The sequence below is a fragment of the Rhinopithecus roxellana genome, chromosome 13 (genome assembly GCF_007565055.1).
Source record: "Rhinopithecus roxellana isolate Shanxi Qingling chromosome 13, ASM756505v1, whole genome shotgun sequence".
NCBI lineage: Eukaryota > Metazoa > Chordata > Mammalia > Primates > Cercopithecidae > Rhinopithecus > Rhinopithecus roxellana.
The window spans coordinates 122,282,067-122,305,024 of record NC_044561.1 but is presented as its reverse complement, the minus strand read 5'-3'; the positions used below and the strand labels follow the sequence as shown (position 1 = coordinate 122,305,024).

At 50.7% G+C, this 22,958-nt stretch overlaps 1 protein-coding gene across 1 annotated transcript in view; it reads left to right on the top strand.

Annotated features, from left to right (window-relative positions):
* Positions 1-687: 687 nt before the first annotated feature.
* Positions 688-22,958, top strand: part of PREX1 (phosphatidylinositol-3,4,5-trisphosphate dependent Rac exchange factor 1) — a 207,831-nt gene continuing 185,560 nt past the window's right edge. Inside the window, exon 1 of the mRNA XM_010383869.2 lies at positions 688-1,056. Coding sequence (XP_010382171.1) covers positions 838-1,056 — 219 coding nt within the window. The 5' untranslated portion in view covers positions 688-837. The remainder of the gene's footprint in view (positions 1,057-22,958) is intronic.

The following is a 22,958-nucleotide window of genomic DNA, read 5'->3' as shown; positions in this document are numbered from 1 at the left end:
AGAAGTTCAGAAAGAAAAGGAAGGAGGGAAAGAGATGGGAAAGGGAACGGAAAAGAGAAAAGTGAGAGCGAGCGCGCGCCACGCATATTCCTTCCCAAGGTCGTGGCAGCGCCGAGGGCACCGCGAGGGCCCGGCGCTCCCGGGAAGGGCCTTCACTGCCCAGGCAGCGGCCGCCCCTCTCTTCCCGGGGCCGCGGGGGCGCGCGTGGCGGGGCTGGCTTGCCCCCGAGCGGCTCCGCCGCGAGCTTGCCCAGCCCGGTGTTTACTCCGAGCGGCGGCCGGACCTGCAAGCGGGAGCCTGCGCGCGGCGGGTGTCGCGTGTGCCGTGTGGGAGTGGCGTAGCCCGCGGTGGCGGCGGGCTGGGGGGCGCCACGCGTCCGGGTGCGGAGTTGGTGAGCTTGGCTCGGCGTGCGCGCGGCCTGGGACTCCCGGCTCCGCGGGGCCCTTCCGGAGGTTCCCGCCCGACTCCCGAGCTTGCGACGGAGGCGCCAAGCGCTGCGCCGCGTCCCCAGGGGCCCCGTGCACGCGCAGAGCGCCTCTGCGGCCGAGCGCGGCGTGGCACTTGGCAGACGCTCCCTGGCGCGGGGGCGGGGGGCCCGCTGTCTGGGAGCCCCGAGGGCCGCCTCCTCCCGCCCCTCGCCCGGCCCCCGCGCGCAGCCTCCGCCCCCGGCCCAGCCGCCCGGCCCCCAGTCCCGCCCGCCTCTTCGGGAGCCCGGCCCGCCGCTGAGCCCGGCCCGCCGGCGCGCCCCGTCCGGGATGGGGCGCCTGGACGCCTGAGTTGCCGCTCGGCGCGACCTCCGCGCGGGGAAAGGAGCCGGCGCCGCGCGGCCGCGCGAGAATGGAGGCGCCCAGCGGCAGCGAGCCCGGCGGCGACGGGGCCGGGGACTGCGCCCATCCGGACCCCCGGACCCCTGGCGCCGCGGCGCCCAGCTTCGGCCCCGGCCCGTGCTCTGCCGCCCGGGAGTCGGAGCGCCAGCTGCGCCTCCGCCTCTGCGTCCTCAACGAGATCTTGGGCACCGAGAGGGACTACGTGGGCACCTTGCGCTTCTTGCAGTCGGTTAGTATCGCCCGGGAGCGCGGGGACAGCTTTCCCTCCAGCCGCTCGTCCCGCTGCGTTCCCCACAACCTGTGGCCGTGGTCCCCGTGGGTGGAGAGAGTCGCCTGGGGGCGCCTCGCGGGGCGCGCGGAAAGCGAGGGGGATCCAAGCTCCTCCAGAGCTGTCCCGTCGCCTCCTTCCCTGGGCGGCGCACGGTCCTGCTCCGACCGGGGCTCTCCCGCACTCCACTTCCCCGCGGCGCGCGCTGCCCTTTTGTCTTTTCTTTCCCCTCCTCGCCTTTCAAATAGTTTTAAAATTAGTTACATCCGCGATGCAGGGGCTTGGGGACCCCGGCGCCGGGAGCTCGCGCTCCTGCGTCTTTTTCCCAGGAATAACTTCGCGCCCGGTGCACCACTCGTCTAGGACAGACCGTAGGAGCCCCAGAGCCCAGCGTCCCTGTGCGTTGGTGGAGTAGGATAAAACCTGAAGTTCAGAGGAGGGACGGGGATTGACAGAACCCCAGAGTAGAACCCACCATGCACAGGTTTTTGCTGGAGTTCGGGGAGAGTGAGTTTCGAACTCACGACTCGGCAGTCCAGGCTCCCTAACTGCATCCGCCCCCCAACTCCCCACCTCCAAGTGCAAAACCACGACCTCAGACTTTGTAAAATAACAACCGAGCACTTACTATTTGCCAGGCACCTTAAATGTGTCATTAATTAGCAGGTTTAACCTTCACAGGCGTCCTATGAAGTAGGGACGAATATTTCCCCTATTTTTAATTAAAAAAAATTTTTTTTGAGACGGAGTCTCCCTCAGTCCCCCAGGCCGGAGTGCAGTGGCGCAATCTCGGTTCACTGCAACCTCCTCCTCCCAGGTTCAAGCAATTCTCGTGCCTCAGCCTCCGGAGTAGCTGGGATTACAGGCACGCGCCAGCTACCACGGCCGGCTAATTTTTGTATTTTTAGCAGAGAGGGGGTTTCACCATGTTGGCCATGCTGGTGTCGGACGCCTGGCCTCAAGTGATCCGCCGACCTCGGCCCCCAAAGTGCTGGGATTACAGGCGTGAGCTACTGGGCCCTGCCTCCTTCCGTTTTTAGGATTGGGAAAGTTTAGCTCCAGAGAGGCCGAGTAGCTTGCCGGGGATCGCACAGCTGATTAAGTGGTAGTACTGGGCTTTGAACTAGGACGATCCCAGCTAGTGTTTTAAACCCCTATTCTATGCTGCATTTTGCTTTTGCTTTTTTTTCTGTGAGAGGGAGGAAGGGGCCACTTCCCTACTCTCCTAGGAAGTGAGAAAAGTGGCTAGGGGGTGGAGGGGGTGGGACAGGGCAGAGCCTTGGATGGAAGTTAGGAGACTATAAAGGCTTTAATCTCCGTGCCTCCTGCTGGGGCCTCATTTACTCCCCTTCTCTGCTCTAGGAAGTCTTTTAATCCTGGTTCAGGAAGGGCTGGTGTGGGGGTGGCTCTTTCAAAGACCCTAGAGCCCGGCTCTGTAGCTTCCAGTCTTTGGGAGAAAGAGGGAGACTCTGGAGTCCTCTGGGGCTCCCCATGGCTTAGGGGTGCAGCGGAGGCTGTGTGAGATCAGAGTTCCAACTCAGGGAGAAGAGAGCCCTAGACTAGAGCCCTTCTGCCTGTGAAAGGAGATGTACTGGGGGAAGGGGGTTGTGGGAGAGGGGGTTGTGCAGAAGCATTGAAAACCATTTGGCCGAAGGACGCTTCTAGAAAGGGCTGTAAGAATAAGGCAAGATGGGCTTTCTTTTCCATCCCTTCTTCTCTCATAGTTTCGGGGGGTGGGGCGGGGTGAAGAATTTGTTCAGTTAGAAGCTGGCAGTTTCTGAATTAAACGTGTAGATAACCCTGGTGTCTATGAGCAATGTCAAATTCTAGGGAACTCCTGACTTCTCCTTCTGAGCCACTCCCTGCTCCTCTGCTTGGAAGAGGAACAGGAAATACAAACCAATTTTTATATTAATGGGAAAGAAAATATACCTCCCCCTCCCACGCCCCTGCCCTAGATGGTTTGTTTCATTTTAGAACAGATCTAGATTGTGTTTGAGTTAACTGTGGTTTTAAATCGTCCACGTGTAGAGTCGGAGGAAGCTGGAATAATGGAAATTGATTGGAGCCAACCGTTCTTATTATTCAAGAAACAGGAAAAAAAAAGATTTCTCTGCTTTCACATTATCTCTTTGACACTTTATCTTTGCTGACTTTATCACATTTTTCTTTTTGTATCTGATGTGTTAGTTCCGAGATGAATTGATTCTGACTTGGATGTGTGTCTTGGACCAGTCATGCTGCCTGTCCTGACCTCAGTTTCCACACCTGTGAAACAAGGAGGGGGGATCCGGACTTCCTTTCTGCCTTGTCCTTCTGTGTGTCCCCAAGCTGGTGCCAGAAACAGACAGATTGTGTAACCTGACCAGCCATACGTTGTTTGTGAGCCACCAGGAGTCCTTTCTCATCTTGGCCCCTCAGGAATGGCCCCTAAACATCCCAAGGCATTTTCGTTTTCAAAACTAACCTGGGGCTTAGAGCTTCTGGAACTGCTAATTACCAAGGCTTTCCATGGCTACAAGGCTGGCAGCCTCAGGTTGTGATTGTCTTCTGTCTTCCCACTCTCTCTTCTCAGCCTTTATATTTGCTAAGGGATTTTCTCCGCTGTCTCCTGGCTTGGAAGAATGCACGGTAATCCCTCCCTGCTTTTATTTCCATGTGGTTAGAGGCAGGCCTTAAAGGACCACCCTGGCCTCCGTGTGTCCCTGGTGTGAAGGCCCCATCAGCCCATGGAAACCGTGGAAACTAACCCCCGTGATAGGGGCCATGTGTGACTTCTGTCCTCAAGGAGAGGACAGTGTAGTGGAGGGTGGCCAAATGGGTGTTTTTAAGAAAACAATTCAAGTACAAGGCTCTGGAGCCAGACTGCTTGAGGTTAAGTCCTTGGACTTGTGACCTTGGGCAAACACCTTAACCTGTTTGAGCCTTATTTGTAAAAAGAGGGATGGTAATAGGTCCTATTTTATAGGTTTTTAAAAGAAGATAAATGAGTTATAGAAATTGATGTAAAGCACTTAGAACAGTGTCTGGCAGTAGGGTATATAAATATTTGTTATTATTGTTGTTATAGGAAAATTAAATAGTACAGATAATTAGGGTTATGGAACCTCAGCATCCAGAGAGCAGAGGTGATCAGGGAGGGCTTCCTGGAGGAAGTGAGGTCTGAGTTAAGTCAGCACTGAGAGGAGGATGGGAGCTCTGGGTGAGTTTCCGTTTGACTCCCTAAACTCCGGCCACAGGAACCAGTGGTTTTGTTTGGTTCCAGGCCGAGGGCTTTGTGGTTCCTCCAGAATCTCTCCATCTTTCCCCATCTCCTTCAGGAACTGGGTTGCACTCCCTCCCTCATCTCCAGGGGGTCCTCTGAGTTTGGTGTTTTGTGTGTGTTTATTAAAGAATCTTGAAGCGGCAAGGACAGCCCTTTCATAGAGATGCTGGATCAGTCTTGGGGGAAACAGTGCCCGGGGTTTTGACTCAGAACCTTGGCTCGAATCGTTTCGAAGCCCTGGCTATGTGGGGGTACTCCCCGTGTGCTTTGGGCAACGTTAGTCATGATGAAAACAATGACAGTCATTGCTGTGCAGGAACTGCTTTGATTCATCACTTGCCATTCTAAGCACTTTGCATGTGTCAGCTCATTTAATTTTCTCTACGAAGGGGATGCTGTTTTTATCCCCATTGAGAGGTGAGGAAACCGAGGCAAAGTGAATCTAAGTGAGCTGCCCTGGGTTAGGTGGACACCATTGCCAGGATTTGATCCTACGCTGCCTGCCCCAGAACTCATGTGCCCAGCCACTTCATAGACTGCCTTTGGCTCATCCAAGAAGGGCTTGGCACATGATTTATTAAGGTGGCAGAACAGGGATTTGAACCCAGGTCTGTGTGATGTTTCACCTCTGCCTGCGCTTCCTCCTGTTATTACCCCTCTGTGACTCCCGTTCTTGTCTCCACTGAATGGGCAGAACTGTGGACGGATAGAAATGGCAGGCTGCCGAGTTCTTGCTCTGGGCTTCGGGGCTGTTCATGGCATGAGGGTTGAGTGAAGCTCTGGAGTCAGGCTGCTGGTGTTCAAATGCAGGCTTTCCCCCACTGGGACTGTAGGTGACCTTGGGCTGATCACTGACTTGCTCTGTGTCTCAGTTTCCCCATCTGTCCAATGGGCACAGTGTAGCATCTGCGTCACAAGGATGTGGTGAAGCTTGGATGAGCCTGAGGTCAAAGCTGTTAGAACAGTGCCAGGCGCACTGGGTGTTTGGAATGCTGTGCGGTTATTTTGGGGGATATGCAGCTCTTTGGAGCTCAAAGGACCCCCCCACTCCTCTAGAAGAGGCTGAGTAGGCCTTGGGCCCACCTGCCAAGGGGAGGCACCTCAGGGGCAGGTGCCAGTCACTCCCATGATGGGTGTGTCAGCTGGGGAGTGGTCAGAAGGGAAGAGAGGGCCTGGGTGGGTGGGCAGAGGCCTGTGGGTGGGAGTCAGTCAGCAGCTCCTCAAAGGTCTCCCCGTGGCTGAGGACAGAGAGCTATAGAGACATAGAGGGCCTGCCCGGAACCGACCGGGATGGGGTCTCTGAGGAACAGGGATTGTGGGCAGAAAGCTCCCAGAACGCTTTCTGTGGTTCCGCTTTTTGGAGGGAGGAGACCAAAGTTTTTCTTCTCATTGGAGCTCCGCTTGCCAAACAAACTGTGGTTTTTTGTTGTCACTATTTTTTTCTGTTTTAAAAGATTCTGTACTCCTAGTCTCACACTAGGGAGAAATGCCACGGGTGGTGGGGGTGGGGGCAGGTCTTTGATTCCACAGTCATTGAGGCAGAGGGATCTCCCCAGTGACTTGGGGGGATTTCCACGTGGTCTTCATATGAAAAGTAGGATGCTGAGAGGTATATGTAACACAGTTCTTTTGGAAAATAAACAGTAACCATAATATACACATGTGTGTTGTATGTATAAGGTGACAGCAGGTTGGAGAAAAGGATGGAAGGATACGTATCTTAGGGAGAAAGGCAACCAGGAAGATAAGGAAGTAAAATCCTGTTTATAATACCCTTTTCATATAAAATTATACATATGTATGTGAATATATTTTTTAAGAAGCTCACAGGAAGAATTGTATTTTCAACATGGTTTTTAGATTAATGCAATAGTAATAGTGGTAACAATTTGCTAATATTTGTATACTTGCAAGCCCTGCTCATAATTCCTTATGCATTAACTCAAAAGTTGCAGGTATTCTTATGCTTCCTGTTTTACAAACGAAACAGAGACACAGAGAGGCCGAGTCAGTTTCCCAGGGTCACACAGCCTGACAGAGCTGGCAGTTGGACCCAGGTAATGAGGCTGCCTGGCCCACATTCTTCACCACTATCCTAAATTGTGCCAACATGAGGCTGTGTTCATGAGCAAAGTTACCGGCCCTGTGAGACCTCCGGGCTGCCCAGGTGGGCAAGAATTAAGTCAAAAAGTCCACCTTATTTCAGTTTTCAGATGCCAGAGAGCCTGGGACAGGCCACCTTGTGTTGGACTCATCATCGTCAGGAAGTCAGTGAAAATCTTTTGATGATAAAAACCTGAGTGTCAGCAGGATTTAGATGGGTGACATTTTTTTTTAATGTATGGCAGACAGAGAGCTCTGTACAGGTAAAACCATGAAGATATGAGACTGCTTTTCTCTGTGTGCAGGTATGTACGGAGCATCTGCTGTATATCCTGGGCAGTGTTCTGGGCCACGAGAATGAAGTCATCAACAGGTCCCTGTCCTTATAAGAAGGACAGCCCCATGGGGATTCTGTGACTCATTCTTCAGACGAGCCTTCTGGAAGCCTACCTACTTTTATTCTGGTGTTTGCCCTGGTAGCAATTTAACTGTCACTTTTAAGAAGAGGTGAATGGGGTTGGTGTCTCTGGCTTTTGAGACTTCAGGGCACCCCCTTCTTGGAGAGAAAGATACTCCTTTATCAGTTCAGAGAGCTGAAGACCTGTTGGGCTTGGGGCCACTCCCTTTGATAAAGAAACCCACATCCTATTTGCTTCACAGCCACTGTCCCTTAAAGGTTTTGCAAGAGTTAAGTGTTTGAAGCAGGTCATGCCTGGCTGCAGGAGAACCTGACCTCTCAGATTTTTGGGGCGTCTTTTCTTTTTTTCCAGCAGACGCAGGCGTGCTGGCTGGAATACTGGAGGGAGGTGGGCGACAGGGCGGGCTGCCCCTCAAACCGGTGTGCTGTGTCCCACAGCATCATTCCCCAGACATGGGGCCAGATCAGAGCTGATTCCTGCCCTGCATTTCGGAGATCTTGAACAGAAGCCAGGTGGGTCATTGGGTCTGAATCTCCTTGTTTTGCAGGTGACATGAGTTGCATCCCCGGAGGGGAGGTGAGCTCCAGTTAAGGGCAGTAGCCACTCAGTTTGTTAGAGTTCCATCCCCAGAGACCTGGGAAGAGAGCTTGGTGGCCCACATCCTTTTCAGGGGTTTGTGTTTTAGCCAGGATCAAAAATCCCTCTTTTTTTTTTTTTTTTTTTTTTTAAGATGGAGTCTTGTACTGTTGCCCAGACTGGAGTGCAGTGGCGTGATCTTGGCTCACTTCAGCCTCTGCCTCCCGGGTTCAAGCTGTTCTCTTGCCTCATCCTCCCGAGTAGCTGGGACTACAGGCACGTGCCACCACGCCCGGCTAATTTTTGTATTTTTTAGTAGAGACAGGATTTCACCATGTTGGCCAGGCTGGTATTGAACTCCTGACCTCAAGTGTTCTGCCCGCCTTGGCCTCCCAAAGTGCTGGGATTATGGGCATGAGCCACTGTGCCTGGCCAGAAGTCCCCCTTGAAGAGGCTTCACAGGGGTCATCTGTGGCCCTAGCAGTTGGTCTGGAGTAAATCCCACTAGTCTCTAAGCCTTCAGCACTATCGACATACGAGGCTGGATCATTCTTTGCTGGGGGCAGGGGTGGGGGGCGCTGTCCTGTGCATTGTAATGATGCTTAGCAGCATCCTTGGCCTCTACGTACCAGATGCCAGTAGGACCCCTCTTCCCCAGCTGTGACAACCACAGATGTCTCCAGATATTCCAAGTATCCATTAGAGGTGGTTGGGCATGAAGAATAGCCTCCAGTTGAGAACCACTGGGCTAAAAGCTCCTTTGACTACCACCTCTGCTCTCAGACTGTATAGGGGCATTAGCATGCCTGCGTAGAAATACGTGAGATGTGTTTACGTAAGTAGCATAATACGGTTTGCCCTTTTCACCCAGCAGAGTGTCTGGGAGGCTCCCTCTCTTGCGGTTCATGGTTTAGAGCACAGACTCTCGAGCCACCTGGCCTGGGTTCAGTTCCTGGCTCTTCCCCTGTGTGACCTTGGGGATGTTGCTTTGCCTCTCTGAGCCCCGGTTTCCCCATCTGCAAAATGGGGATGACCCCAGACCTCCTAGGGTTACTCTAGGGAGCGAGTGCAGTGATGGTGTGTGGGCTCACCCCTCCTCCCGGAGGAAGTCCCAAGGAAGAAGCGGAGCCCTCCAGCCTCCCAGCCCTGTGTGGATTTTTAAGCTTATTTTTATTTTCTTGGCTCCTTGAGGACCAGAAGGGTCTGTCTGCTCTTCTTTTGTCTTGTGGTTGGACACTCAATCTGTAAACACACCCGCCTGGTTCCTTCCCCAGGGTGGAACTGACAGACGATCCCTTGATTCTGGGCCAGGGGAGGCGAGGCTATTTCAGGCTGGTGGAACTGGGGCCGCTGAAAGCTGGTGCAGGCAGGTGGCCATCGGCCGTCAGGACCCAGCGTCTTGTGCTTCCCCGCTTGCTGGGAAGGTGGGTGGCTTCTGTAAGGAGCATCTCTCAGGAAGAGTGAAGCCAGGGTTGGGGTGTGGGCAGTTGATGCTTTCATCCACTAATCGACTTATTCATTCAATAAATGGCTATTCAGCACCCACTGTGTGCCAGGCACTGTGCTAGGTGCTGGCATGTGGCTGGAACAAGACAAGGTCTCTGCCCTCAGGGAATCTGCAGACATCGCAAAAAGAAATCCCTTGAGAAAAGTACCAGAGTTGTCATAATAAGGACACCCACTGAGGCCTTGCTGTGTTCCAGGTACTGTGTCACATGCTTCTTGAGCCCTTGCAACAACTCCCTGAGGTCAGTTTTGCAGATGGGGAAACTAAAGCTGGGAGAGGTTGAGTAACTTGCTCAAGTCCACACAGCTGGGGAGTGGATGCAGACAGAAGGAAATAAAATGAGGTTATGTTTGTGACAGGGATGGTCGCATCTACTTTAGATGGGATGGACAAGGAAGGCTTTTCTAGGGAGATGACATTTGACCAAGTCCTGAAGGAAGAGAAAGAGTCCCTGGTGGAAAGAGTGGAGAAAAGTGTGTTCTAGGCAGCAGGGGCAGCAGATGCAAAGGCCCTGAGGCAGGACTGTGCCAGGCTTGTTTGAGGAACAGTAAGAGGCCAGGGTGGCTGGAGGGAAGAGTAGGGGAGATGAGATTGGCATGTTACAGGGTCCAGGTTGCATGGGCCTCAGTTGCATGGTGAGCAGTTTGGGTTTTATTCCTGGTGGTGTGAGGAGCCACCAGACTGCTTTCAGTTGGATATGGCATAGGTCATTTGGTGACATGGAAACCAAGACTGTACAATGGTCTTACTAAGGTCTCAGAGGGGAATGGGTGTACCTTTCTCTCCCACAGCAGATCCCCTGCCTGCTTCCAGGCTGTTCTGTGACTTACGACTGGTTCTGTCCTCTCTTTGGATGTCAGCTTTCCTGTGGCTACTGTGTCACCAAGTAACCAGGGCAGGCTTCCTGGAGGAGGCCAGTGCAGCCAACCACACCCAGAGAGGAGTTTGGGCTCCCATCTGTGGCCAGAATGTGGATGAGATGTGAAGGCAGCTGCCTCTAGGCTGGGAGGGCTGTTGATGTGAGATGAACCTCTGCTTCCTGAGACAGAGGAAGGTGCCCCTTGTTTTCTGTTCAGGAAACTCATTTGCATAATTAAAAACTGTTTGGCGGGATCGGTACTCCACCCTCCGGGCATAGGCATCATAACAGCACTTCATCATCTGTTAGCTCTCACCTCTGCCCTGTGGGGGAGGGATTTTTCAGGCCCACTTCTTGGGTGAGGAAAACAGCTGCAGAGAGGGGAAGTGGCGTACCTGAGGACACGCAGCTGGGAATGGCCAGGACCATTGCGGTTGACTGTTTTGATCTCTCCCTGGCCTCCCACATTCTGTTCTCCTTACGCAGTCAGAGGGATCCAGTGAGACCCTAATCAGTTACATCTCACTCAGAGTAAAAGCAGCCCTTAGTCTGGCCTGGAATGTCACACAAGACCTGCCTCTCTTGGCTCTCCCAGCTCTTCTTTCATTACTCCTTTTTCCCCCATACAGTTTCAAAAACTGAGATATGATTCACACATCATAAACCTCACCCTTTCAAAGTGTACGGTTCAGTGGTTGTGAGTATATTCACCAAGTTGCGCAGTCATCTCCACTATCCGATCCCAGAATCTTCTGGGTAGCTCTTACCCCCACATCCACTTCCTCCAAGCGCATTTGCCTTTTCTCAAATGCACCAAGCATGCACCTGCCTCAGGGCCCTCGCACCTGTGCTATCTGGAATGTGCTCCCCTCCACCCCGCAGTGTCCCTGTGGCTCGACCCTCCCCCTCCTTCAGGCCTTTGCTGAAAATCCTGTTCTTGGCTGGGACTTTTCTGACACCGCACATCCCCACCTCACCATTTCTTCCTTTTCTTGCATTGCTTTTTTCCTGCTAGCTAACACACTAGACATTTTACTTATTTATTGCTTATCGTCTGCCTCCCTCACCAGCGTGTCATGTCATGGGCATGCCAAGAGGATAGAGATTTTGATCTCCAGCACCAACAACAATGCCTGCCACATAGTAGATGCTCATTAAATAATTTTTGAATGAAAAAATTGCTTCTATACGTGCCTATGTTTTGTTACGTGATGTGATTGTTTTGAATTATGTAACTGCTAAGCATTTTTGTGCAGACTTCTGGGGACTAAGATGGCCTGGTGTCTTTTGACCATGTGGGTATGTGTGAGCTGGAGGATTTGGCACAGGAGAATTTTTTACTGTGTTGTATTGTGCTCAAGTGCCAGGGGCCTAGCCAGATTGTCTGGGTCTGAATCTTATCTCTGCCCCTCAGCAGCTGTGTGACCCTGGGCAGGAAACTTTCCCTCTCTGAACCTTGATTTCCTCATCTATAAAATATATTGAAACACTTGGCTCATTGCCTGGCACCTGAGTAGGCCCCAGTAATTAGTAGAGGTTATTTTTAAGCATTCTGTTTTAGAATCTTAGTATTTCCCTACTTTTTGCACAGGGACAGTTATAGCATCTCATCTTGAGCACACTGCCTGAGATCCTTCCTGGGACTTGAAATAAGTAACTGAATTTATTTTGACCAAGTGGTCCCTTGCCCTGGACATTGGTCTCTGCACTCTGAAGGCAGTTGGGAGTAACTGGGATGGCTGTAAGTTGGAGCTAGAAGATGCTGTTCACTCTCTTCTCCAAACAACCCATCCGAAGATTGAAAAAACAGATTCGTGTCTCAAAAACACAAAACGCCACCTTCCATTGCCCTGCTGTGAAATCCCTCCATGAAGCTGAAAGGGCACAGAACATACTGCTCCCCACTTTCTGGGTGAGGCTGTTACACATCCTGTGTCGTTTATAGCCTTGCAGTTTTGCAGATGAGGAAACTGAGGCCCAGAGAGGGTGAGGTCACTTGCCTGGGATCACACAGAGATGGCATATTAGTTATCTGTTGCTGCCGAACAAGTTACCACACATTTAGTGGCTTAAAATAACGCCAGAAGTCTGGGTGCAGTGTAACTGGGTTTTCTGCTCAAGGTCTCATGAGGCTGCCATCAGGGTGTTGACCCTGGCTGTGATCTCATCTGATGCTTGGAGGGAGGGGGAGTGGGGGCATGGGAGGGATCTGCATGGGGTTGTTGGCAGAATTTAGTTCCATGTGTTATGGAGCCGGGGTCACCATTTTTTTCAGGGTATTGGCTGGTTATCACCCTCACTTCCTAGAGGTGCCCTTGAGTCTTAGGGGTGTGGTCCTCCCACAACATAGCCACATCATGGCTAGCAGGTGAATCACTTGCTCTGAATCTCTTCCTTTAGGAAGGGCCTAGAAGTGTGCTTGTACTCTTCTCCCTGCTTTATCCCCCACAGGCGTCTTTTAAGGCTTTACCTGATTAGGTCAGGCCCGCTCAGTCAGCTGATTTTGGACCCTAATTATATCTGCAAAATCCCTTCGCCTCTTCCTTTACCAAACAGTCAGCACTAACAGTCCCACTTACATGAAATAGGAAAGGATCCTCCAGGGTGCGGACACAGGGGACAGTAATCCTGGGGCCATCTCAGGGTTCCACACACCAGTGATGGTCAGTGGTGGGTTTGAACTCAGGATTGTTCTACTCCAAAGCGCATATTCGTGACCACTGTGCTTTACTTTATTTACTCCTTCTCTGGCCCTGCCCAGAGTGACCCCTGAGTAAGGTGAACTGATGGGCTGTTGGCCTCATTCTGGCTCATTCTGAGTGAGGCAGGGCAGGTGGGCTGTATTATGGGGTATGGTTTCCTCTTTGGTAAGATCTGGTCTCTCCAACACAGTACACAGACCCCCACCATCTCTCTTTTTTCTTTTTTTTGAGACAGAGTCTTACTCTGTTGCCAAGGCTGGAGTGCAATGGTACAATCTTGGCTCACTGCAACCTCCGCCTCCCAGGTTCAAGCCATTCTCCTGCCTCAGCCTCCCGAGTAGCTGGGATTACAGGCGCATGCCAATATGTCTGGCTAATTTCTGTAATTTTAGTAGAGACAGTGTTTTGCCACATTGGCCAGGCTGGTCTCAAACCCCTGACCTCAGGTGATTTTGTCTGCTCGACCGACTCCCAAAGTGCTGAGATTACAGGCATGAGCCACTGTGCCTGGCCACCCCAGCATCTCTTGAAATGATTTGCCAATTGGGTTGTTGAGGTTGAAGCCAGGGCATCTACCCCAGCCTGGTACTCCCTTTACCTAGGAGTGTGGGCTTAGACCTGGCCATGAGACAGATGCCTAACTGCTTTCTCCCAGGGGACTTTTGTGCCAGATGTTGTCTGCGCTGTTTACTCTGAGGGTGGGGTGGGGAGTGAGGAAGCCATCTGATTGCATTGATCTCCACATTTTAGGGCTTTTCCAGATAACTCATTGTTTAGTGATTTCCAATTTAATTCTCTTGTGCTCAGAGAATATAATCTGTGGGTTTTCAATCCTTTGAAATTGATTGAGACTTGGTTTATGACCCAGCAGGTAGTCTACCTTAGGGACCATTTCATGTACATTTGAAAAGAATGTGTCTTCTGCTATTTTGGGGTGCAGTGTTCTACACATGTCATTTGGATCAAGGTGGTTGGTAGTGTTGTTCGGATCTGTGTATCCTTACTGATGCATGGTCTCCTTGTTCTGGTAGTTATTGAGAGAAGGCTCTGGAAGTCTCCATCTGTGACTGTAGATTTATGTTTTTCTCCTTTGAGTTCTGTCAGTTATTACTTTTTGCATTTTAAAGTTCTGTTGCTGGAAATATGTGTTTATGGTTATGTCTTCCTGACGAATTGACCTGTTTATCATTATGAAATATTCCTTTTTATCTCTGATAAGGCTCCTTGTCTTAAAGCCTATTTTGTCTGATATTGCTATAGCCATGTCACCTTTCTTCTGCTTACCGTTTCCGTTTTTTTCCTTTCTGCCTCTGTGTCTTTATATTCCAAGTGCATCTCTTACAGGCATCATATAGTTCGGTCTTGCTTTTCTAAATCCATTCTGACAGTCCCAGCCTTTTAATTAGATGGTTTAGCTTATGTATATTTAATGTAATTACTGACAGGGTTGGGTTTAGCTCCAACACCCTGCCATTTCATTCTGGTTTGTTTGCTGGGGACATGAACAAGCACAAGGAGTCCTCTTCCTCCCCCATCCTCGCTCTGCTGGAGGTGGAACATGGAGGTTAATCGAATCTCAGCTCCTTATGATGGCTTAGAAGGTATCATGTGATCCAACTTCGGCTCACTGTGTAGACCTTGTCTCCCTGCCTAGTTCGTTCTGTCCTGCCCCGACCAGATTTTTTTCTGCTCTTGCACTATATTCAGCTGGTTCTAGCCTCTAAGCCTTTTTCTTTGCTGTTCCTATTACCTGGAGCTCCTGGAACCCTGATTTGTACCAAGGGCCCCCCTTTCTCTTTCAGCTCTCAGCTCAAGTGCCACCTCCTCAGAGAGCCTTCTAGTCCCTTTCTCTACACCACTGCACTGATTTTCTTCTTGACCCATCACTGCCTGGAATTATCTTGTTGATTTATTTGTTTAGTATCTCTCTCCCATTAGAATATAAGTCACATGGGGTCACAGCCCTTTTCTGCTGTGTTCATGGCCAAGTCCCTGACGATTTTAATGGGGACTTTGTTAGCATTTGTGGAAGAAATGAATGCATGAGCAAAAGGGGCTGAATGGGGCCCACTCTGTGGCAGAGGCCTTCCTGGCCATGACTCTGTCTTGGGAGCGTGAACCCCCCGTGTGGGGGCAGCCGCAGCCTGGGCTCCTTGGCCTCCTGCCCTTACCACACTGGGGAGGGCAGAGGGATTGGAAAGTTTTATTTGCCACGTCAGGGAGCTCTGGGTGGTCTCAGCCACCAGCCAGTGGCCCACCAGGATGTTGATTGGGTGGTTTTAAAGATTTATTTCCCCTTGAACACAAAGGTAGTAAATACAGTGGAGGTGTGAGTGTCAAAAGCACATTCCCTTATGTCTATTCAGCTACAGGCGCTCTTATGAAACTCAGTATGGTAAAATGATATTTTGTGTATATACCTGGCTGCATATATTATTCATTTCTACATACATATGGTGCTCTAGGCACAAAACCAAACATGTTGTATTTCTGGGCAATTTAATACTTTTTTTGGAGTTAAATTTTTGGTAACTTTTTATTTGATCACTCCCCCTCTCCCTTTCCTTTCTTTTCCCCTCTCCCCCTCATGTACACATGCATTATTATTATTTTGATCCATTTGAGAGTAATTGCAGACAGGATGCCCCTACAGACTTTAGCATGCATCACTTAGGAAGACAGACATTCTCTTGTGTAACAACAGTGTCTTGAACAAAATCAGGGAAGTCAACGTTTATACTAAATGATACAATGCACAGTCTATATTCAGATTTCACCAGTTTCTCCCCAAGTGTTCCCTCTACCCATCTCCTCACCCATCCCCACCACCAGTCCAGGATCTAGTCCTGGATCACGCATTGTATTTGGCAGTCCAGCTCTGGTGATTTCGATTGTCCTTGGTAGAAAGTCTCCACTGAGATGTGCTCATGCTTGTCCCAGATCCAAGCTCTGTGACCAGCTCTGTGACCTCGGGAAGCTGATTCTTGGACATCGGTTTCTTCAGCTATAAAATGGGGAAATCTCTGTTCCTACCTCATAGACTTGTTCCCTTGTTCCAACACATTGTGTTAAGCACCTACTGTGTGCCTGGCCCAGATGCTGGGATACAGCAGGATGCAGGGCAGGCCGACATCTGGGCCCTTGGGGGTGGAGTATAGTAGGTGAGTGCTGGTTGCGGAGCCAGCTCCCTGGGACGCCTGCCACGTCTGGCTGTGTTCGCAGTTACTGCACTCATTTTAGAAAATTTGGGAATTAAAGATGAGTAAAAAGATCTTACCTTTCCAAATAACTGTTTCACCTTTGGGTGTATTTCCTCTTTGTTCCTTGCATTTGGTTTGAGCCTGGTACACGACAGCAGATACTGCTTGTGCGTACTTCCTCGTGTCACTGCTAAACGCTCTCCATCAGCAAGCCTTTGATGGCTTCGGAATGAAATGTGGGGGCTGTGTGATGGCCACTGTCCAGTTCAAATCCTGACTGCCTGCCTGCTGTGTGGTGAGTGGCCAGCTGCTCCATCTGTGTGTGCCTCAGTTTCTTCATCTCCTAAAATAGCGCTCCCATCTTAGATTGATGGGGAAATTAGGTGAATTAGGACCTGCAAAGCTATCAGAACAATGCGAGGGACATATTAAGCATTCCATATGTATTAGTTATACTTATAAGAATAATTATACTAATACATAATTTAGTGATAGCATTCTAGTAAAATTATTATTACTTACCCATTCCTCTTGTATTGGGGCATTTAGGTAGTTTGCAGTTTTTCACAATGACAGTCCATGTGCATCTTTGTTGATTGCTGCCGGTTCTTGGGTCAGTTTAGTAACTGAGGGCTGAAGAAACCTGGGTTTAGGATCCTTTGGTCCTTTCTAGCCCAAAGAAATTATTGGCGCTAGAATCCTGGAAACAGGCTGTTAGAGCTGGAAGACACCGAGACATCATCTCATCCAATCATCTCACTTTTCAGAAAGGGGACATTGAGGCACAGAGCCGTTCGGTCACTTGGCCTGGGGTTCCCAAGTGAATTTGTGGTTGAGATGGAACTGAAGCCCAGGTTTTCTGACCCCTATCCCATGATAGTCTGCTTTTATCCAACAGCTGAGACTCCTTGGGGGATAGGGAGGGAGGTTTAAGTTGTATCCAAATGAGTTGGATAAATCTTTTGTCCTAGGGGATTCCCTTGTCTCTGGGAAACTTCGCTTTCAGATTCTTTGACTTCAGTGATCAGTAGTGTGAGGGGGGTGTGTGTGTATCCAGGTCTGGTCAGTAGTGTGATAGACACGTGTGTGTGTGTGTGTGTGTGTGTGTGTGTGTGTGTATCCGACTCTGGTCAGAAGTCATTGATTGCACCCTTACTGTGGGCCAGGCCTTGTACAAGCTACTGAGGCCACAGATGTGATGAAAGCAGAACCCGTCACTTTACTTATGATCAGAACCACTGGTTCAAAACCCAGGGGTCCTAAGGCCAGGTTAGGCCCATACGTGGATTTTGTCAGCCTGCACAGGATTGTTTTAAAATTTTTTGTTTAGGCTGGGTACGGTGGCTCAGGTCTGTAATCCCAGCACTTTGGGAAGCCAAGGTGGGTGGATCACCTGAGGTCAGGAGTTCGTGACCAGCCTGGCAAACACAGTGAAATCCCATGTTTGATAAAAGACTAAAAATTGTTATTTAGTTGCCAACAATGAAAAATGAAGACATTTCATACAAAAATCTATTATTTCTGGCTTCTTAGTAATCAGAAGATGTGTCACTTGCACTTTTCCAGGCAACGTTTGGTTTGGCTGGACCTGAAGAGCAGTTGCCCCTTCTGCAGGGCACAGGGCTTCAGTCTTCATTTAGCCACAGTCTCCACCCCTCCATAACATGTTCCTAACACTGAGACCAAACATTGGTTGCCATTTATTATGGCACTTGCCCTATTGGTTTTCAATTTTTTTCTTTTCTTTTTTTTTTTTTGAGGAGTCTGGCTCTGTTGTCCAGGCTGGAGTGCAGTGGTACGATCTTGGCTCACTGCAGCCTCCGGCCTCCTGGGTTCAAGTGATTCTCCTCCCTCAGCCTCCTGAGTAACTGGGACTACATGTGTGCACCACTACGCCTGGCTAATTTTTGTATTTTTAGTAGAGACGGGGTTTTGCCATGTTGGCTGGGCTGGTCGCAAACTCTTGACCTCAGGTGATCCATCCACTTCGGCCTCCCAAAGTGCTGGGATTACAAGAGTGAACACCACCACCCCTGCCTTTTTTTTTTTTTTTTTAAATTGAGGTGAGATCTTGCCTTGCTGCCTAGGCTGGAGTGCAGTGGTGTGATCGTAGCTCACTACAGTCTCCAGCCCCTGGGCTCACGTGACCTTCCCACCTCAGCCTCCTGAGTAGCTGTAACTACAATTGTGTGTCACCATGCCCAGCTAATTGAAAAAAAGGTTTTGTTTAGAGATGGGGTCTCACTATGTTGCCCAGGCTGGTCTCGAACTCCTGGGCTTAAGTGATCCTCCTGCCTCAACCCCCCAAAGTATTGGAATTACAGGCATGAGCCACTGTGCTAGGCCTGGTTTTTAATTTTTTTTAAGTGTAGAGTTAAGAGGACAGAGGAATGTTTCTTCTAACTCTTGCATATATCAGATGGAAAACTGAAAGACCAAGAGAATTACATGTTTTAAGGTGAGTGGAGGGTAGCAGGTCTCTCTTTGGAAGAGAGGAGTATTCCTGTGTGTTTACTAGATGAAGACACTCTCCGCTGTTAAAAGGATACAATAGTCATTGCTTTTACTAAGGAGACACACACAGCATCCCCTGTCACCTGCCCAGGTCCTATAGGGGTTTTAAGTTGGAGACTTGTTTTTCAGTTTGTGGGTGGTCCTTCTTGTTCTTTGAGATGAAAAGGGGAGAAGGTGGGTCTCTCTTAGAGGGTGCGATTCTGTTACCCAGACTTCCACTTCCTGTGGCCTGTGGGCAATGGCTCCCTTCTCTTTTCTGCAACATCAGCTATTAAACAGGAGGTTCCCACATGGTCCGTCCTACTTTCTGCACTCATGCCCCTTTGGGAGACCCTGGGAGGAAGTAGTGGGTTCCTCCAGGGGCGTTAGAGGGTCCCTGCCTGGGCCTCTTCTTGGGTTGCAGGACCCTGATACCATCCCGCTCAGGCTTGGTGTCTTCCGGCTGTTGGACAGCCTGTTGGTGGCCTCTCCCCTGGCCTCGTTTGTCCCTCGTCTTGAAGATTTTGAAATAACAAGAACAATAATAAAGACAATGGCGTTGCTGCCGCTGCTGAGATCGGCAAGAGCCGGCTGGTTGTCAGGATCCTTTGGTTGCAAGTGACAGAAAACCCATCTCAAACCACCTTCAGTAAGAACGGGAATTTCTCTCTGTGTCCCTGGGGTGGCTGCCTCCTGGGTGAGGGACCTAGCTCTGCCACATGGTAGTCAGGGGAGGAGGGCTTCCCAGAAGGAAGCCCCCAGAGTGCTGGGGCCAGGAGACAGGGAGGGACGCCAGGTGGGAGCATCTCTTCTCCCCTCTGCTGGTGCGTCGATCCCAGATTGGAAGGCTTTGCCTTCCCCCAAGTCTTGGGCTCCCTCCCAGGGGAGCCCTGTTGGCCCATGGCCTGCTTGCAGTGGCTCTTGGCCTTTCCACGTCTGACCTCAGAATCCTTGCTTCTATCCTACCTACCTCCTTGGGAGGCCTTCCTTGACTATTCCGGCTCTCCCTGTGGATGTCATTATAACACTGGTGCCCACATGTGTGAGGAACTGTGCCCAGTGGACACTTTCCAAGCACCATAGCCCCCCAGGAACCTGGTGGGGAAGGTGTTCCTGCATTGCCTGTTCATTGTGTCGATGCGGAAATAGAGGCTCCGAAAGGTTCCCTGACCTGCCCAGAGTCACACAGCATCCTTCTCTCTTATTGAAGACTCAGCTGTGTGCATTCTGTCTTCTCTGAATCCAGGCTCTGCCTCTTCTAGGGGTGTCACATCAGGAAAAGGACTTTGCCTCTGTCTTTATGGGGAGAGAATTCCAAGCATGGGAAATAGCAAGTGCCCTGAGGCAGGAGCCTGTTTCAGGATGCACAGGGAGGCTGGAGTGGCCGGGGCAGAGCAATAGGAGATCAAGTCAGAGAGGTGGCAGTAGGAGTAGGGAGGCTGGTGGGCAGATCGCACAGGGCCTTGAGGGCCATTATAAGGGCTTTGCTTTCTATGCCGAGTGAGGTGGTTGCCCTTGGAGCGTTTCAGCAGAGGAGGGGCAGATCTAACTCAGTTTTCGCAGGATCCCTCTGGCTACTTGTGGGGAGTAGATGATAGGAGATGGGGTGGAGGCTGAGGACGAGGCCGCCACAGCAGCCTGGGCAGGAGAGCCTGTTCTGCAGGTGGCTAGATGGCAGTCTGCCGCCCCTGCTTTGTGCTCCTGTGCTGCTCACGAGCTGTGTGACCTCGAGTCCTGGCTGCTTTTCTTGGAGCCTCTGTTTTCTCATCTGCACAGTGGTGTTAACGATGTGAACTTGCTGATGGGGCTGTGGGGATGAACTGTGTGAGTTGATAAATGTAAAGTGCTCCCGGAGCGCCTGGCACAGCCCAAGCTCTCAGCAAATGTTTGCGGAGTGCACCAGTGAGGGGATGGCAGGGAATTTGGGGCCGCTCCAGCTCTGCCCACGGTGCCTGTGCCTGAGGTCAGCCCTGGAGCAGGAAGCACCCTGTTGTTCCCCAACTCTGCCCTCCCCATCCCCACACACAGAGCTTTGAATGAACAGGATCCAGAATGTTCCAGCAACAGTGCCCCCCTCCCCTTTCCTACTGACAAAGCCATCTTTGTTACGCCCGGGTGTGAAATCCATTTCAGAAATGAGGATGGTGCAGGCTCAGGGGTTGGCTTGCAAGGATGGGGAGGAGCTTGGGAAGAAGGTGTCCCCATCTTGCTCAGGGCCCCCTAGGTGGACAGCCTGCTCCCCCACACCCCTCTAGCCTCATTTGGGTCCAGAATGCTCTGGAATTGGCAGTGTTTTTTGGAACCGTGTGGAGCTGCATTTCTGCTGAGAAACCATGTCAGTCAACATCACCTTCCATCCCTTACCATCGTCACACGTACACAAGAGGCATAATGCCCAGCGCTGGCATGGCTGCAGGCAAGCGAGCAGTCCCAGAGGACGCTGGTGGGAGTGTTCATGATGGCTGCCTTGGGGGAAAAATACGTTGGCAATGTCTTTAGAAATAAAAACCCACGATACCCTTTGATTCAGTTCCTTTAGGAACTTATCCTATAGAAACAAGAAAAAAAAAGTAGGTAAAGATGTTAGTTACAAAGATATTTATTCCAGTTTTGTTTCTTATAGCAAAATAAATCGGCAACCCTGTGAGTGGTGATTAACAGAGGAAAATCTCACTAGGATGGTTGTTGAGCCACATGTTGGGGTATCGGACAGCTGTTGGAGAGAATGAGGTTGGTCTCTATGGATGTGAGGGGCTGTACGTGCTGTACCTTTAAGAAAGGCTAAGTTGCTGAGTAAAATGTAGAGCGGGACCCCAATTTTGTAGGGAAAGAAACACAAAAAAGGCTCTGTCAGTGGGTATTTATGAGCTTGGAGAAAGATACTGCAGGATGCACACCAGATGTTAGCCTTGGTAGCCTCAGGCTGAGAATGGGGAGGAGTGTAGAGAAAGATTTTTCACTTTATCTTTGTATACTTTTTTTGCATTGCTACACGAGTTCTAATTAACACACTATTTTTTGATTTAATATAGACTAACAATAATTTAAAAAAGACAGTTCCCTGCCAGTTGTCTTTTCCCTCATGTCAGCATGGCTCACTTCCATCTTCAGCCATGCTCTGTTGAGATGTTGCCTTGTTTAAGAGGCCTTCCCTGACTGTTCCATGAATGAATGGATATTGAATTCCTTTGAGCTGTCCCTATACCTCCTCTGAGAAGCCATTCCTGCTACTCTCATGCATCTCTGACTTCCTTTCCCCCAGCCCCAGCCCTCCATACTGGCACTGAGCCCGCTCTACCTTCTGCTTGCTGTTAGAGCTGCTTGGGGGCCACCTTGACCTTGGTATCCCTGATGCTGAGCCCAGTGCCTGGCACACAGTCAGTGCTCATTAAATGCTTGTTGCTTCCTTGTCAGGGAGCTTACCAATCTGAAAGCCCAAAGTCTGAGAGGCCCTGGTATATTATCTTTCAGTCCCGGCTCCTCCTCTTATTGGGGGTGTGATCTGGGGCAAGTCATTTAACATGTTTGAACCTTAGTTTTGCCCTCAATAAAGTGGGAGTAATAGTAATCCCTTCCTTCTAGGATCATTGTACATCTGAAATGAGCCATGGTGTGCAAAAGACGTTTCATTTGGTACCTGGCACATAATAAATGTTTAATTAATGTTAGCTGTTATTAATAATAATGAACCAAGCCTGGAGTTTAGAACACACAAACAAAAATGACCATTTAGAGACACCTACTGTGGGCCAGACTTGTATGTAATATTGGGTCACATAAACCCTCCCGTAGGCCTTTGAGAATCAGGATAGCAGGTGTCTGAGCAAATTGTGAAACCAGGTCCCTTAAGTTCAAATCCAGGCCCTAGATTTGATAAGCGGACAAAGATTTTTGTCCTCCTGGAGCTGACGCTCTGGTGGGCGCAGAACGGTGGTTCTCAAACAAGGGCAGTTTGCCCCTCCCCCAAAGGGGACATATGGCAATGTCTGGAGATATTTTTGATTGTCACAACTGGGGCGGAAGAATGTCTGGACTCTTACCTGCTACTGTCATATAGGGAGAAGTCCTGGTCTAGAGCAGTGTCTGGCACATCCTGAGAGTTCAGCGCATGTTCACTGCTTTGACGACAGTGATGACGGAAGTGTTTCTGTATTTGCCACCTGTGTTGCAGTTGAGGACATCGAAGCTTGGAGAGGCGTCACAGCTGGTTTTAAGTCTCATTGTCAGTTGGCACTGGAGCTGGGATTTGAACCTGGGTCTTGATCCCCGAGGCTGAGCCCTGTGGCCGAGGTGGGAGAAGGATGCCCCATCCCTGGTGTCTCTCTCAAGAGTTGGTGGCTGCTGGAGGGCACAGAGGGGTGAGGTGGGATTCTGGGCTTGGGACTGGCCTGTAAGTCCAGGAAGAAGGGAGTCCCCGGTGCTGAGGGGACCCTGGAGACCCAGCCCTGTGTGTGGTGCTGGCTGCCTCTCTTGGCTCCCTAGCTCTCTGCCAGCTCTTGTTGTCTGCCAGTCACTGTAACACTTTGGGCCAAGACATGTTCTCAGCCCCTCCCCATGTGTCAGGTCTTTGGCAGCCGCAGAAGGCAAGGTGGAGGGGCGTCTCTCTGTTTCTGCTCCTGAAGAGCTGCACTTGGCAGAGAGCACATGGTGTCTGCAGCCTGGCCTTGGCCGGGTGGCTCAGCCAGCTGAGTTAGCCTGGATCACCTTGCACCCGCCTGCCCTTCTCTGACTGCGCCTCA